Source organism: Phycodurus eques, chromosome 3, assembly GCF_024500275.1.
Source record: "Phycodurus eques isolate BA_2022a chromosome 3, UOR_Pequ_1.1, whole genome shotgun sequence".
In the NCBI taxonomy this organism is placed as follows: domain Eukaryota; kingdom Metazoa; phylum Chordata; class Actinopteri; order Syngnathiformes; family Syngnathidae; genus Phycodurus; species Phycodurus eques.
Genome location: NC_084527.1, coordinates 15,447,838 through 15,462,283, shown reverse-complemented (window position 1 = coordinate 15,462,283; position 14,446 = coordinate 15,447,838). Strand labels below are relative to the sequence as shown.

At 42.7% G+C, this 14,446-nt stretch overlaps 1 protein-coding gene across 4 annotated transcripts in view; it reads right to left on the bottom strand.

The window, feature by feature from the left end:
• The window catches only part of kiaa0825 (KIAA0825 ortholog), a 174,194-nt gene that overhangs the window by 159,152 nt on the left and 596 nt on the right, over nt 1–14,446 (bottom strand). For 2 of the 4 annotated variants that reach the window (XM_061672236.1, XM_061672239.1), the window contains exons 2-4: nt 14,288–14,322; nt 10,567–10,703; nt 3,339–3,507 (exon numbers count right to left, since the gene is read on the bottom strand). In XM_061672236.1, the coding sequence (XP_061528220.1) occupies nt 3,339–3,507; nt 10,567–10,697 (300 nt within the window). In that variant the 5' untranslated portion in view covers nt 10,698–10,703; nt 14,288–14,322. The remainder of the gene's footprint in view (nt 1–3,338; nt 3,508–10,566; nt 10,704–14,287; nt 14,323–14,446) is intronic. The other 2 variants (XM_061672237.1, XM_061672238.1) reach the window with 2 other exon arrangements.

Genomic DNA, 14,446 nt, shown 5'->3' with positions numbered 1-14,446 from the left:
TTTTTTTAAATTAAAAAAATCAAATGCAAAGAATTGAATGACAGATGAGATATTCATCGGAATTCTGAAAATGTTCCTCGTGAGCTTGCTAGAAATTAATAAAAGCTTACTTTTCTTTACTGTAGCAATGTGACAAGTAGCCACAATCTTTGTGGCATTTTCTAAAAAACGAAAACAAACCATGGAATGAGCACTTCAAAGGCCTCTAAAATCCTCCATAACAAATAAATTGAAGAAAAAACACTTGATTACGAAATGAGCTATTCTACTGCTCACACTGTTGTTCGAACGAATAATGTTCCATTTGCTCTATTTTCACGTTGACTTGGAGAAACCCTCAAAATTTCGGTCCGTACCAGTTTATTGGTGGATATTTTTAACTGAAACTTGTCAGGCTCAGTCATATCAAACTTGTTTGTATTATTATTTTGTATATTAATGGATTGAGGTTTCCCTTGCCTGGACACAGGTCACCGGGGCCCCCCTCTGGAGCCAGGCCTGGAGGTGGGGTTCGAAGGCGAGCGCCTGGTGGCCGTGCCTGCACCCAAAAGGGTAACGTGGGTCACCCTTCCCATGGGCTCACCGCCTGTGGGAGGGGCCATAGGCATTGGGTGCAGTGTCAGCTGGGCGGTGGCCAAAGGCAGGCACCTTAGCGATCCGGCTACAAAAGCTGGCTCTAGGGACGTGGAACGTCACCTCTCTGGCTGGGAAGGAGCCTGAGCTGGTGTGTGAGGTCGAGAAGTTCTGACTAGATATAGTCGGGCTCGCCTCCACACACGGCTTGGGCTCTGGTACCAGTCCTCTTGAGAGGGGTTGACTCTCCTCCACTCTGGAGTTGCCCACGGTGAGAGGTGCTGAGCAGGTGTGGGTATACATATTGCCCCTTGGCTCGGTGCCTGTGGGTTGGGGTTCACCCTAGTGGACAAGAGGGTAGCCTCCCGCCACCTTTGGGTGAGGGGACGGGTCCTGACTGTTGTTTGTGCCTATTCAAAAAAACAGCAGTTTGAGTACCCACCCTTTTTGGAGTCCTTAGAAGGGGTGCTGGAGGGCGCTCCAGCTGGGGACTCCATCGTTCTGCTGAGGGACTTCAATGCTCATGTGGACAATGACAGTGAGACCTGGAAGGGCGCGATTGGGAGGAACGGCCCCTCCGATCAGAAACCGAGCGGTGTTCTGTTATTGGACTTCTGTGCTCATCACGGATTGTCTATAACGAACACCATGTTCGAGCGTAAGGGTGTCCACATGTGCACTTGGCACCAGGACAACCTAGGTCGGAGTTTGATGATCGACTTTGTGGTCGTGTTATCAGACTTGCGGCCGCATGTCTTGAACATTCGGGCGAACAGAGGGGCGGAGCTGTCAACTGATCACCACCTGGTGGTGAGTCGGCTCCGATGGTGGGGGAAGATGCCGGTCCGACGTGGCAGGCCCAAACGTATTGACGGTCTGCTGGGAATGTCTGGCAGAATCCCCTGTCAGAAGGAGTTTCAACTCCCACCTCCGACAGAATTTTCCTCAGGTTCCGGAGGAGGCGGGGGACATCGAGTCCGAGTGGACCATGTTCCGTGCCTCTATTGCTGAGGCGGCCGACCGGAGCTGTGGCCGTAAGGTGGTCGGTGCCTGTCGTGGCAGCAATACCCGAACCCATTGGTGGACACCAACGGTGAGGGATGCCGTCAAGCTGAAGAAGGATTCCTATCGGGCCTTTTTGGCCTGTGGAACTCCTGAGGCAGCTGATGGGTACCGGCTGGCCATGCGGAATGGAACTTTGGTGGTCGCTGAAGCAAAAACTCCCGCATGGGAGGAGTTCGGTGAGGCCACGGGGAAAGACTGTCGACCGTGATGTGGTTCTGTTGGCTTCATAAAGCCATGAGCTCCAAGTCTCACTGGAGCGGTTCGCAGCCGAGTGGGAAGCTGCTGGGACGAAAATCAGATCGACAGGCAGATCAGTGCAGCGTCTACAGTGATGCGGACTTTTTATCGCTCCGTTGTGGTAAAGAAGGAGCTAAGCTGAAAGGCGAAGCTCTCAATATACTGGTTGATCTACGTTCCTACCCTCACCTATGGTGACGAGTCATCCGGGAGGAGCTCGGAGTAAAGCTGGCTCCTCTCCACATTGAGAGGAGCCACCTTGCCACCTCATCTGGCTCCTCTCCACATTGAGAGGAGCCAGATGAGGTGGCAAGGGCATCTGATTCGGATGCCTCGCGAACGCCTCCCTGTCAAGGTGTTCCGGGCACGTCCCACCGGGAGGAGACCCCGGGGACGACCCAGGACAAGCTGGAGAGACTATGTCTCCCAGCTGGCCTCGGAGCACCTCCGGATCCCCTCGGAAGAGCTGGATGAGGTCGCTGGGGAGAGGGAAGTCTGGGCGTCCCTGCTAAAGCAACTGCCCCCGCGACTCGACCTCAGATAAGCGGTAGAAAATGAATGGATGGATGACTTGTCAGGCAATCAGAGAAGGGGTCCCCCGAGTAGCAGACGAAACGAAATTGTCGAGGAGATATGTTGACAAATAATTAAGTTATCCTGGTTTAATCAAATTTGAAGGTCGATTTTGACCAGATTTCCTTTAGGCGATACAATATCGCACAAAAACGTTCCCCAAAAAGGCAATATTTTCAGATCCAAAAAACTCCAAACAAATTTCTCCGGAACCCATCATCCGATTTTCAAAACTCTTGGTTGACGTAGCCATTCCAACCAGACTCAGCAATGTGACAGACTGTTTTTTTTTTTGGAAGATTTGTCACGTTACTATTTATTGTATGTTGAACACTATATATTTTCTACTAATAAATCCCGCCATTACATTCCCGTCCGAAAAGCTAAATAGTTCAGATCCAGACGTCAAGCTATATGTCAAGGGCAGTTGTTTAAAACTGTATTTTTATATTACAACCCCAATACAAAAGTGATTATGCGATACAAAGTACCAAAATACAAAAGTCATGAAAACAACATTGCACTTAAAGCCTCAGTTCAATGTGAATTTTCATTTGAAAATGTGTGGACTGATTTAACTTAGAGAGGACTGTAGCTGCAGATCAAAACAATCAGTTGAGTATGATAACCAACATTATTTGTCAATAACCCAATATTTTGAAATATTTATGTGACTTTTTTTTCTTAGTTTTTAAATGATTTTAATCATGTAAAGCACATTGAGTTACCTTGTGTATGAAATGCACTATATAAATAATTTTACTTTGCTTTTGCTTTGTAAATTCAGCAGCAGTCTAAATGTCTGCAATTTTGGATAATTTCTTGGAAAAACGTTCAATACACGTAATATGAGGATATTCTCCATCAGTCAGTGTTAATGTTTTAATTACCAAGCAAGTGAAGAAGGACATGAGCTCCTGGTGTCCTGTGCTGACAGGCCTCACATTGTTAAGCATTTTGAGATTGAACCACTGCAGGCACTCCGTCGGGCTGGGCGGACGTTCTCCTGTATGTGAGTCTCCCATTTTGGCCTGAACTTCCAGCAGATGCTCTTCAATACTGAGGGACACGAGTAAATTGTATAACTGGAAGAGCCAAGACAGCATCTATTACAGACAGTAAATCCCTTCACTATAGCAGAGACCACATATTCTACTAAACTTTACTGATAAGCTACATATGCATTTGATGTATGTTGCTTTTATATTGCCAATAAATCTTTCTAATTCTTAGCTTGCCAATGTGTGTGACTGTCAAGATTTATGGCTGAGTGTCTATAAGAACTACTGGGAGATTTTTACCGCAAGAATGTGCAAACACCAACCAATTGAAAGTAACACCAACACATGGACACCATTTTAAACATGCAATACCAAGTGGTCCATACGAGTCTGCATCAAAATTGGTCCGCACATGCTTAGTCTCTATCATAATAAGATAAAATGCAGATCCAATGCACACTGATGTATCAATGTGAGAGTGTGCTCAGCAGCTGGTGTGAAGTGGAGTTACAGACATCAGCCGATGTCCAAGACACATGCCATCTCACCATTCTCCTTGGCAAACACGCACGCACACACACATACTCTTAACACAGTGCATGAAATAGTCTACTTTCCATGAAGATAGATGCATACTATATATATTTACAAAAATGTGTGTGTGTGGGTGTAGTTGTGTCTTCATATCCTGCATATTTAAACATGACAGGGTTTATGCATGTGCTACGATTTATCCATCCGTCCATTTATATTGGTTTTAATTATTCTATTACTCATTTTTATAAATATTATTATAAATATTTAATAAATGTGAATGAGTATAAGGCATTGCGTGCTGTAGTTTGCAAACTATAATTAGAATATTTTACTAAAAGTTCAAACTAACATTTTTCTCATGCACGAAAACCAGATCTGATCATGGAAAAATAAAGTCCATTAAGTTGAGTATTGTTGTTTTTATGCTTTACTATTAGCAATGGTTTAATTTATGACAATTAGGAATGTTCAATTGTGACTGAAAACATTTCCAGTACAATTAACGAAGATTTATATAATGACGACAGACAGACCATTGATGGGATTATTTCTATTTTCATTACTTCCTAGTAAAAATATTTTTCAACCAGTGTCCTGGAACACATTGTTTTCAGCATTCATTCCACTGTATCATTTTGCACATATTTTTTGTTTTATATGCTGAATAATTAACACTAAAAGTCTAATAAATAAGGAGTATATGGTGATCATGTGATTCACCAAAAACATAAATCCTTTTAATGTACCTGTGAGTATTCATGTGTGTGTCATGTGTGCATCACACAGTACAGGCTCATTTCCCCATCAGACTGCTCATCCCCCAACTGTGGGTCTATAAACTGCCTCCTGCCTGCTCCTGGGCCATTAACACATCCAGATGTCTTACAATGGCAACACATTAAATAAGCGTTCAATCTGACACACTTCCATTTCAGGGGGGAAAATCGCAAGGGGATAAAATGTTATAGACTGGTCCAAACGTCTGGCTCTAGAATCAACACTGCCATTTCAACTACCTCTTCCTGCCTCTTTGCCATCTTCAAAACAGGCCTGATTATGTGTCTAGTGTAAATAGCTGTTTGGAGCAACTTGTAATCTTTTTTATCACTATCCAATTTATTGCAATGTCTGTTTCAGATTGTGAAATTGCATTTTTTAGAAACATGACCAAGCTCTGTGCGCATGTGCAACACAACCCCCCCCCCCCCAGCATTTTCAGGTTTTATTATTTTTTATTTGATCTATTTTTTGTCCATTTGTCACATACATTTCTCTTAAGTTACTATTTCTTAAATGCTATGGTTACATAGGTTCCATCATCAAAAGTTTTATCGAATAAGAAATTCCCATGCTAAGTAAAAATAAAACAAATAAACTGAATATATTTCTGTCAGATGCCTTGTGCTCCAAAGACTTAAGAACAGAAGCCAGTGTATGTTTATCATTCAGGTTCTGGGCTTCACACCAGGGCTTCAAACAGACAGCAGGTTTCAAATGGGCCTCCATCTGTAGTGCACTATTCAGTCATTCACTGAAGTTCATTAAAAGCATAACAATACCGATATGGCTTTTACAACAGAACTGAGGTCAGTTTTACCTGCTGGACGCCTAGTCTGTTAGTCTGGGATCCAGTTAGATACTGTATTGTATGATGAAATGAATCAGAGACATATTCTATCCCATGAATAAAGACTGTCATTGTACAAACTACAGTACAATGAAAGTATACAGTTTAAAAGCCAATGTGCCTGGGCTTGCCACCATGTTGTTGATCAGAGATATAAAAGGAAAAATGTGTATCATTGTATATTTAGGGGTACAATATCTTGCAATTGGGGTGGTACCCCAAAAATTACTGCTTTTATTCACTTGGCAGTTGACTTATAGAGCTTGGGAATATACTGTACCTGTCCTTTTTGTCCTTGAAAATGTACATCGTGTTACCGTAGAGCCAGGATTTATTCTCCTATCCTCTTCAGAGGGCAAGACATTGTCCTGCATGTATGTTCACTGAGCCATTGCGGCTCACCACAATATGATAAATAGCTGTGTGGCAACCTTCAGCACAACAGTGACAATTGCTTTTAACAAAAAGGGACATGAGCAGTGAGCATTGGGTGTTCAAGCTTCCACCCTTCTTACTGTACGCACTGGCAGTATTCACTTTCTTTTAGGCCTCTGATATTACACATTTGTGAGTCACATCCTGTGTCAGTTCCTTACTGTAAAAAGCCAAAGAAAAGCCCACTTGAATGGCAGTGTGTAGTCTCCCCTGTGATTGACTGGCGATCAGTGCAGGTTGAAGTCTCCCTCTTGCCCACAGCTTGGAAAGTTGGGATAGGCTCTAGTTTTGCTGGATGGATGGACAGTTATGTTTCGGACCTGGGTTTGCGCAAACTGTTCTGGATGTGACCTCTTTCAATTTTAATCTGTTCTACAGCTATGTTTTTTTTGTTTGTTTTTTTCAAGCCAATGTGATAACCGACTAGTTTCATCTATTTGTGTAATGCAGCTACAATCGTGCTCACCATTATTGGCAACCATCAGGTTTAAGTACTAAATGTGGAATATCTCCTAAAGAATATGAATCAAGTGAAACAACATTTTTTTCTGGAGAGAACTTGTATTTGATACAAAAGACCAAATGATAAATAATATTTCATGGATAGATGAAACAAAAATAAGAGCTTTTTAAGCAACACACACAAACAATGTTTACAGACAGTGCAATGAAGCCTTTAAGGAAATGAATGCCCTGCCAAGAGTCAAGTATGGTGGAGGATCCATAATGCTGTGGGGCTGCTTTATTACATTTCGTACTGGAGCCCTTAACTGTATCACAGGTATCATAAAATAAGAATATTATCAAGAGATTTTAGAGTGAAATTTCTTACCCAGTGTACGAAAACTTAGTTTGAGGAGAGGATCATGGGTCCTCCAGCAAGACAAAGACCCAAAGCACACATCCAAAAGCACAAGGGATGGTTGAAAAGGAAACGAGTGGGTGAAATACTACCTGATAAGTGCAAAAAGCTTATAGATGGATACAAGAAACATTTGGAGGCTGTCATCGCTGCCAAATGGTGTGTAACCAAATATTAAGGAGGGGATGCCAATATTGCTGCACATCCTGTTTTCTTTTTTTTGTTCTTTCAAATTACAAGTACAATATCTAAGTTGAAAAAAAAATTTCATTGTTAAATTACATTGGACCTCCAATTAAAAGATCCTGATGATATAAGTTTGGTACATTTCCATTTATTTCTGAAGATAGTTATACAGGTTATGCAAAACATGAAGGGGTCCAAATAATGGTGAGCACGACTGTAACTATCACAGTGGAATTGTATTTTCTTTGACGCATTTTCAAGCCTTGGCTATACAATTTTCTCAACTTGGTCTCTTGTTAAAAACTTGCACTTTCCTCATTTCTTCTCTTCTCTCACCCCTTTCGATTACCCCTCCTTAAAGACGTGCTGTAAGTTATCTAGTCAGTGTGGATGGCCTGTGTCAGGAAGTCCATCCAGCTCTCCACAATGTTGTGACCTTTGGCTCACTGGTGTGAAAGATACCTACAGCCTAATCAACTTGGCAGGATTAGCTCTCATCTCCACAACTTCCCCTGGCAGCAGCTCAGCCACTGGGCGAAGGCACATAAAAGGAATGTGGGAAAGAGGAAGGTAAAACGGGACGAAAACAAAGTAGCTGCAGTAAATAAAACCATTCAACTGTTCCGGTAAGGATGACAATAACACGTGATGGCAAAGAGGCGGAAGCTGAACGTGACAAAAGACACCATGAGGAAGAGGAAAATTGATTCTTTTGGCTTCTTGACGAACACGTCCGTCATCTCCTGGCACTCATGCTGCTTAAGAGCAATCTAATTGTTTTTCACATCGGCCTAGCTAGACAGTCCTCCCCCTCCCCCTTCCTTGTCACACCCAACCTTCAGCATCACTGCAATAGAAAGGCAGCGAGGAGGTCTTTTATTAGATATGATGGCACATTTCACAGCTCCCTGACTTACAGAAACCCAATCCCACGATTAGTCAGCGCTTTGACGTTATCTTAAGTTCCTTGTCAGAATTAATTTAGTGTGGGTGGGCTGCTGTGGGGCTGTCTGTCGCGCTCTGCTCCCCACTGCTTGCCTATAAGAGGGGGGGGGGGGGGGGTGGAGGCAAGAGGGGCAATAGGCAGCTCCTTTTCAAATAAACCCCAACTCCAGGCACTGCCAAAAGAGCTAAATATCACCTTCATCAAAGGACCCTATTCTGTAATAGGAATAGGAGCAACTGAGGCTGAATGAACTAGCTGAAAACAGATCCCAGCATGGCCTGGCCTGGGCCCACTTAGTGCCCTCACCTCTCAGCCTTCATGGCCACCAGAGAACCCTTAAGGCTGATCTGCTCAGTGAACACACAGCAGAACACAAAAATCTTCAGCTTGCACACAATTACAAAATACTGATAATCAAAAGCACCTGATACTTCCGAACACAGTCGTGCAATTTGAGAGTGGCAGGTGAACAGACAGGGTCACTTATCTTGCCTGGATTCTCCTGGCCTGTGCTAAAACTTCATTAGGGGTTTGTCCCTGGTGGGTCGCGCAGAGCCATGAGCCACCCAAGGCCACACTGTTCCACAGTCCCGTTTGATGAAAACTAATGGATTACAGCATTTCAATTTGAGGGAACCAGCTCCGTTGTCAGCCTATCTTAATCTCCTTCAATTAGGGAGCAGCTCTTGGGCAGATTTCGGATATTTGAGAACTCGGAACAAGACAGTCACTAGTAATCAGGTTGGAGGCCTTCACATCAGCAAGCTAGATCTGTTTCCGCTTTCTTTCAGATAGCCTTTCCTCTCCTACGCTTCCGTAATTCGTCCCAAGTATTGATAAGTCAATTAGGTGGCAGTGAATCTGAGTGTGTGACTGTGTGTGTGTGTGTGTGTGTGTGTGCGTGTGTGTGCGTGCATGCATGCGCGTGTGGTGCGAACGTGCAGCCCACCCTAGTTGAAGCAAGAAAGGTTTGCCAGGTTTTTAGGTGAAGAGGTCCAACGTAAAGCAGGCAGGCAAAACGCTATGTAGCTACAACCTAACAGAGATGCTGACCAGTGGACCCCTATAGCGTACGAATGATTGCCTTATTTTTTGTCCCATTCTCCATTATCTAGATGCTTTGTTCTCATAATGGTTATCCCTCTCCCATCTGCAGGAACACAAAATAACCCTTTAATGCTTAGAAAGCAGAAAAATGGCCCGGCCTACAGTAATAAGCCTTGAATTACCTACCCAAGGGTTTTCGTTTCAAGATGTGGAATCTTCAATTATTATGTTCCCATTTAGAAGGAGGAAGGAAAGAAAGAGAAAGGGAGGGTGAGAAAAGGGAGACAGAGAGAGAGAGAGAAGACAGAGAGAAAGAGTCCCAGACATCAGTGGTGCCACAGTGAGCCTTTGTTCACTTGCTACATTTAGCCTGTCCTTCATCATCTGCCCTCACACCCACAACGCCTCAAACGATAAAAGACCTGAAATATAGATTTCGCTTTTTCTTCTCCCCACGCTTTGCTTTTTATCAATCCATTTGTGCAGTCATTGACAGACATTTCTATCTCTTCAGTCTGTAACATCCAATTCAAGCTTAATTGTTTAGTTTTTTTATTTTTATCGCCTTGTAATTAATATGACTCATGCCTCAGTTATTTAAGCATTAGTATGAGTTTGTCAAATAAGAACACAGTATTGTTGTTGGCTGTGTTTTAAGTAGCATTGCACAGTGTGTTTGGTGTGTGCACATTTAAGTTTCATTTAGTTTTCTGGGAAAGCAGGAGATCCCATGATTTGCGCTCTGTGTAATAGTGTCCAATCAACTAGGAATCTTCTGAAGAGGAACCATCTGTAGTCCCATTCCCATATTGCCTTGTATAAACTAGAACGGTAGTCAGTACAAACATCAAGGCTTAATTTGGTTCAGCACCAAACCATATACTGTACCTTCAACCATGAATTTAATAATTGAGATTCCTGAATTCTGAGAAAAACTTTTAAGTATAAAATTTTAACATAAGTGAAAACTTATGGAGTATTACAGTCATACTGGAAAAAAATAAAGATTATACATACAATTACAAGAGAAAGGAACTTTAAATGGTATGAGAAAACATTTTAATTATACAAGAATAAAGTGGTATACTTATCAAGATCCAATGATTTTATAGTTTGTAAAACCTACTACTGAAGAGTTACTAAACAAGAAATTCATCAGTCCTCTTCCTAAAATGGCAAATAAATAAAGATGATTCTGATTCTGATCACATGGTATAGTAGTAATATAGTAATATAGGACTTTAATCTCTAATATTATAACATATTTATGTATTTATTTTTCTTCTTTACAGCGGGTGACCCAAAATAAATTATTGATCCACATCAAAATTACTGGCTAAAGATGTCCCTTGAAAAAAGGCCATTCTAAAACTGACAAAAAAAAAATCTGAACTCAACCATCTTCCCATAACTGACTGAGATGTTTTTAGAAGTTGCACAGAATATTGTTCCAATGTTCAGAAGTTTTCTTACTGACCTTTTGGCATTAAGTTTGAGTTTTTCTTCTGTGTCTTTGACGATTTGCTCAAAGTCCAGTTCACTGGAGAATGCAGGGACAACCAGCTCAACAAAGGCTTGGTCTTCGGGAAAATCTTCAGGCCACTCCATGCTGCTCTAGAGAGAGAGACAACACATCATCAAAAGCATGACATGCTCCAGTTTGCAGCACAAAATGCTGTCAAAGACAGGTGCGAGGGGTGTCAGGATTAAATCAACTATGTAGATGACGAGCCCTGGAGTGTGATATCATTGTGGCCACCTGTCAAGAAACAAACACTCACTCAAGTGATTAGCAATCATGTGACACATCCGCAGTTACGGGTCTTATTAAGGCTTCCAAAATCAATTGCAGCTGGAACAAATGGAAGGTTATCACTGACAAAGACAGTCTGAAGCCTCTGCCCTCACAAAATCATTTACAACTGGATGACCCCTGATTAGAATGCCTCTACCAATTCCACCTGACACTACAGCAAATTAATGCCGGGGAGAAATACACCACCCAAAATAATGAGATGCTCTTCAGTTGAACCTTTAAATAAACAGTCCACCTCCTTATGGCTGTTCCAGAGCTGAGGGGCCAACAACCCCCTCATCCCTGCGGTGCTTAATGTTCCTGCTAAAAGCCAATCCCCCACCTGTGTAGCATCACTGGGTCTCACATCAACATTGTCATTAAACAGAGTCAAGTGGAAGGTAATGGAGAGTGTCTGTGTCAATTTGGCTTTCTCAAACTCTGCCTGCCGCTCGGTCCGTCGTCATGTGCTCTGATTTTAATAATCCCTGTCAAACGGCAAACAGCTTGCCGTACTGCGCGCTGCTTCCTCACTGCTGCACACACTCGACGCCACTCTCCCTGACAGGACAGACAGGAAGCTCAACATTCATTTAGCCTGCACAAAGGGAGGCCTGTCCAAGTGGACAAATATTATTTTCCCCCCACACTGACAGACCCACCAGTAAAGCTCGTCCTTTATTATTTTGCATTTTCTTCTTCCCTCTGTCATCGTCACGCTCCATCTGCACCACCGCCTCAGAGGAGGTCTGCAAGCAGCTATTGCTTAAGGAGAAGCTGTTCACTCTATGGATTAGGAAACAACACTGTAATGAGCCTGAACTGGAAAGTGAGTGTATGTATTCGGTACACATACTGTACCACCATACCTGTTAATGTCGTAAATAACACAGTCGCAGCATTAATGGTAAAAAATATAAATAAAAAAAGATGATTAACTTACATTTTGTGGGTTGGTACTGGTATTACAGGGATAGCTACAGAAACCCTGGTACCATACATGGGTCACGGCTGTCAAGTTCTTCCACACCAAACACATTCAAGCATGCCTAGATTTGTGCTGGGCCTTCCCCAAAACTGTTCCCAAGACGTTGGAAGTGTAAAATTGTTCAAAATTCCTTTGTTTAGAGCAAAATGGCTTTGGTCCGCCGCACACCAAGCAACATGACTGGACAAATGAACTCCATCCCTCCATCCATTTTCTGAGCCGCTTCTCCTCACTAGGGTCGCGGGCGTGCTGGAGCCAATCCCAGCTGTCATCGGGCAGGAGGCGGGGTACACCCTGAACTGGTTGCCAGCCAATCGCAGGGCACATACAAACAAACAACCATTCGTACTCACATTCACACCTACGGGCAATTTAGAGTCTCCAATTAATGCATGTTTTTGGGATGTGGGAGGAAACCGGAGTGTCCGGAGAAAACCCACGCAGGCACGGGGAGAACATGCAAACTCCACACAGGCGGGGCCGGGGATTGAACCCGGGTCCTCAGAACTGTGAGGCTATCGCTCTAACCAGTCAACACCGTGCCGCCAAATGAACTCGACAATCACAAACAATTTACAGTCACCGACTCACACCCGCACACCAGGCGCCTGACCCTCACACACATACCAACTAGCTGCGATAGAAAAACTGTGACCCCTGGGGTTCTTATTGAGAAACAATGTTTGGAGGCTCCACGTATACTGTATTGTATTATTTTCAATTGAATCACAAACAAAATTAATTGTATGTATATATTTTGTTGTGTAGGTAGACTTGCACAATCTGGTGAGCTCCAACAGAAAAGGCCCCATGAAAAATGTAGACAAAAATAATACTATTCTATTTTTATTGAAACTATCAGAGAGGTATTAATTAACTATTTGTTGACTACTTTCTTATAAAGCTCCTGTATTGGTTATGATATTATGCATGTGTACCTAATGAAGTGCCCTGGTAGTGAAGACAGCACACAGGGTCTCATTAGTACACACTTGAAAACATGCAGCCGTCATCTTGGTGTCATTAGCTCTTTACAAAGCAGATGTTGAAGGTGCCCCAGTGTGCTTCCCAGTGCTGCAACTGGGACAGCTGGAGCAGACACTTGCCTGCCTGACACATCAACTCAGCAGCTATTAGAGCGTGTGCGCACACAGACACATGCACATACACACAAAACCATCATCCCATCTCTCTTTCCCGCGCCACAGCCAGGCTAACGCACAGGCCCATTTTCAGGAACCAGTTTGTGCTGAAATATTTAGCAGCACATCCCCCAGGCCACTTAAAAGCCACTTAGAGCATGTCGAGCCAATGTCAACATTGTTTTAAAATGTATACCTAACAGAGCTACAAGGCAACACCCTAAATTAACCAGGTGTATATTTGAACAACATTATACTACTTAGGTCTCTATCATGCTTGCCCATGGGGTTGCATGTTTTCATTGTCACTGTTTCACTCAGGCACAACAAAAACTAATAACTTTTGATTTGAGATCACCAGGTGTGAGTAAAATTTGTCACAGCAATAAAGCATTGGCCACTTTTCTTTCTACATGAGGGAAACACCATGTGTGGAAGTCTTAAGACACCCTGTAAAATCATTATTAATCAATTCTATTAAGCAATACATCAGCAACACCCATTTGGAAACACAGTAGTGCATTTCATTGTGTGAGGTTTATTGTGTTACACTGGCATAATGCAATACATAAGAACTGATGCATTCTTTACACGGCAAGAAAGCATGTTTGTTTGGTACCATAAACTTTGGTATTTCAATGAGTGCCCCATTAAGTGTGATGGCATTAAAATTGTCAGAAAAACTAACTTTCAACCATGCATCTATTTTTTTATACCACGCATCCTTTATATCACTCGTCCTTATATTTCTGTTTTGAATGCACTGGACCCTATCCCAGTTGACTTTGGGTGAGAGGCGGGTAACTCCACAGACTGGTTGCCAGCCAATCTCAGGGCGCATGTAAATAAACAAACAACCATCCATCCATTTTCTGTACCACTTATCCTCACTAGGGTCGCGGGCGTGCTGGAGCCTATCCCAGCTAACTGCGGGTAGGAGGCATGAACTGGTTGCCAGCCAATCTCAGGGCACATATAAAAAAAAACAACCATTCACACCTATTAACAATTTGGAGTATTCAATTAAAGTAACATGCATGATTTCGGGAGGTGGGAGAAAAATGCCTTCAGTCATTAATTTAAAATACGTCAGTAAAAAAGCTCAAGTGCGTGACCTAAAATAAGTAAAAGTAAACTATGCCACTCGGCTATGCTCATTTTCTTCATGTAAATGTTGCATGCAGAAAAACATTAAAAGACAAGAGATTGAATATTAACAATATGTCAATTATAGTATTTCTAATCAATTCTTTTTTTCAAATTGTTTTGATACCTGAACTCTTGAGTGTGTGCCGTTCAGGGCGGGGCCTGTTGATTGGTGTGACGTCAGCAAATATGAAAGAAAAAAAGGAAAACGACACAAAAGGAAAATCTCAGAGGGAAGCGCAGTGGAAAACTTAAGCGTGAACATTGGCTCAACTCAGGGAGTAGT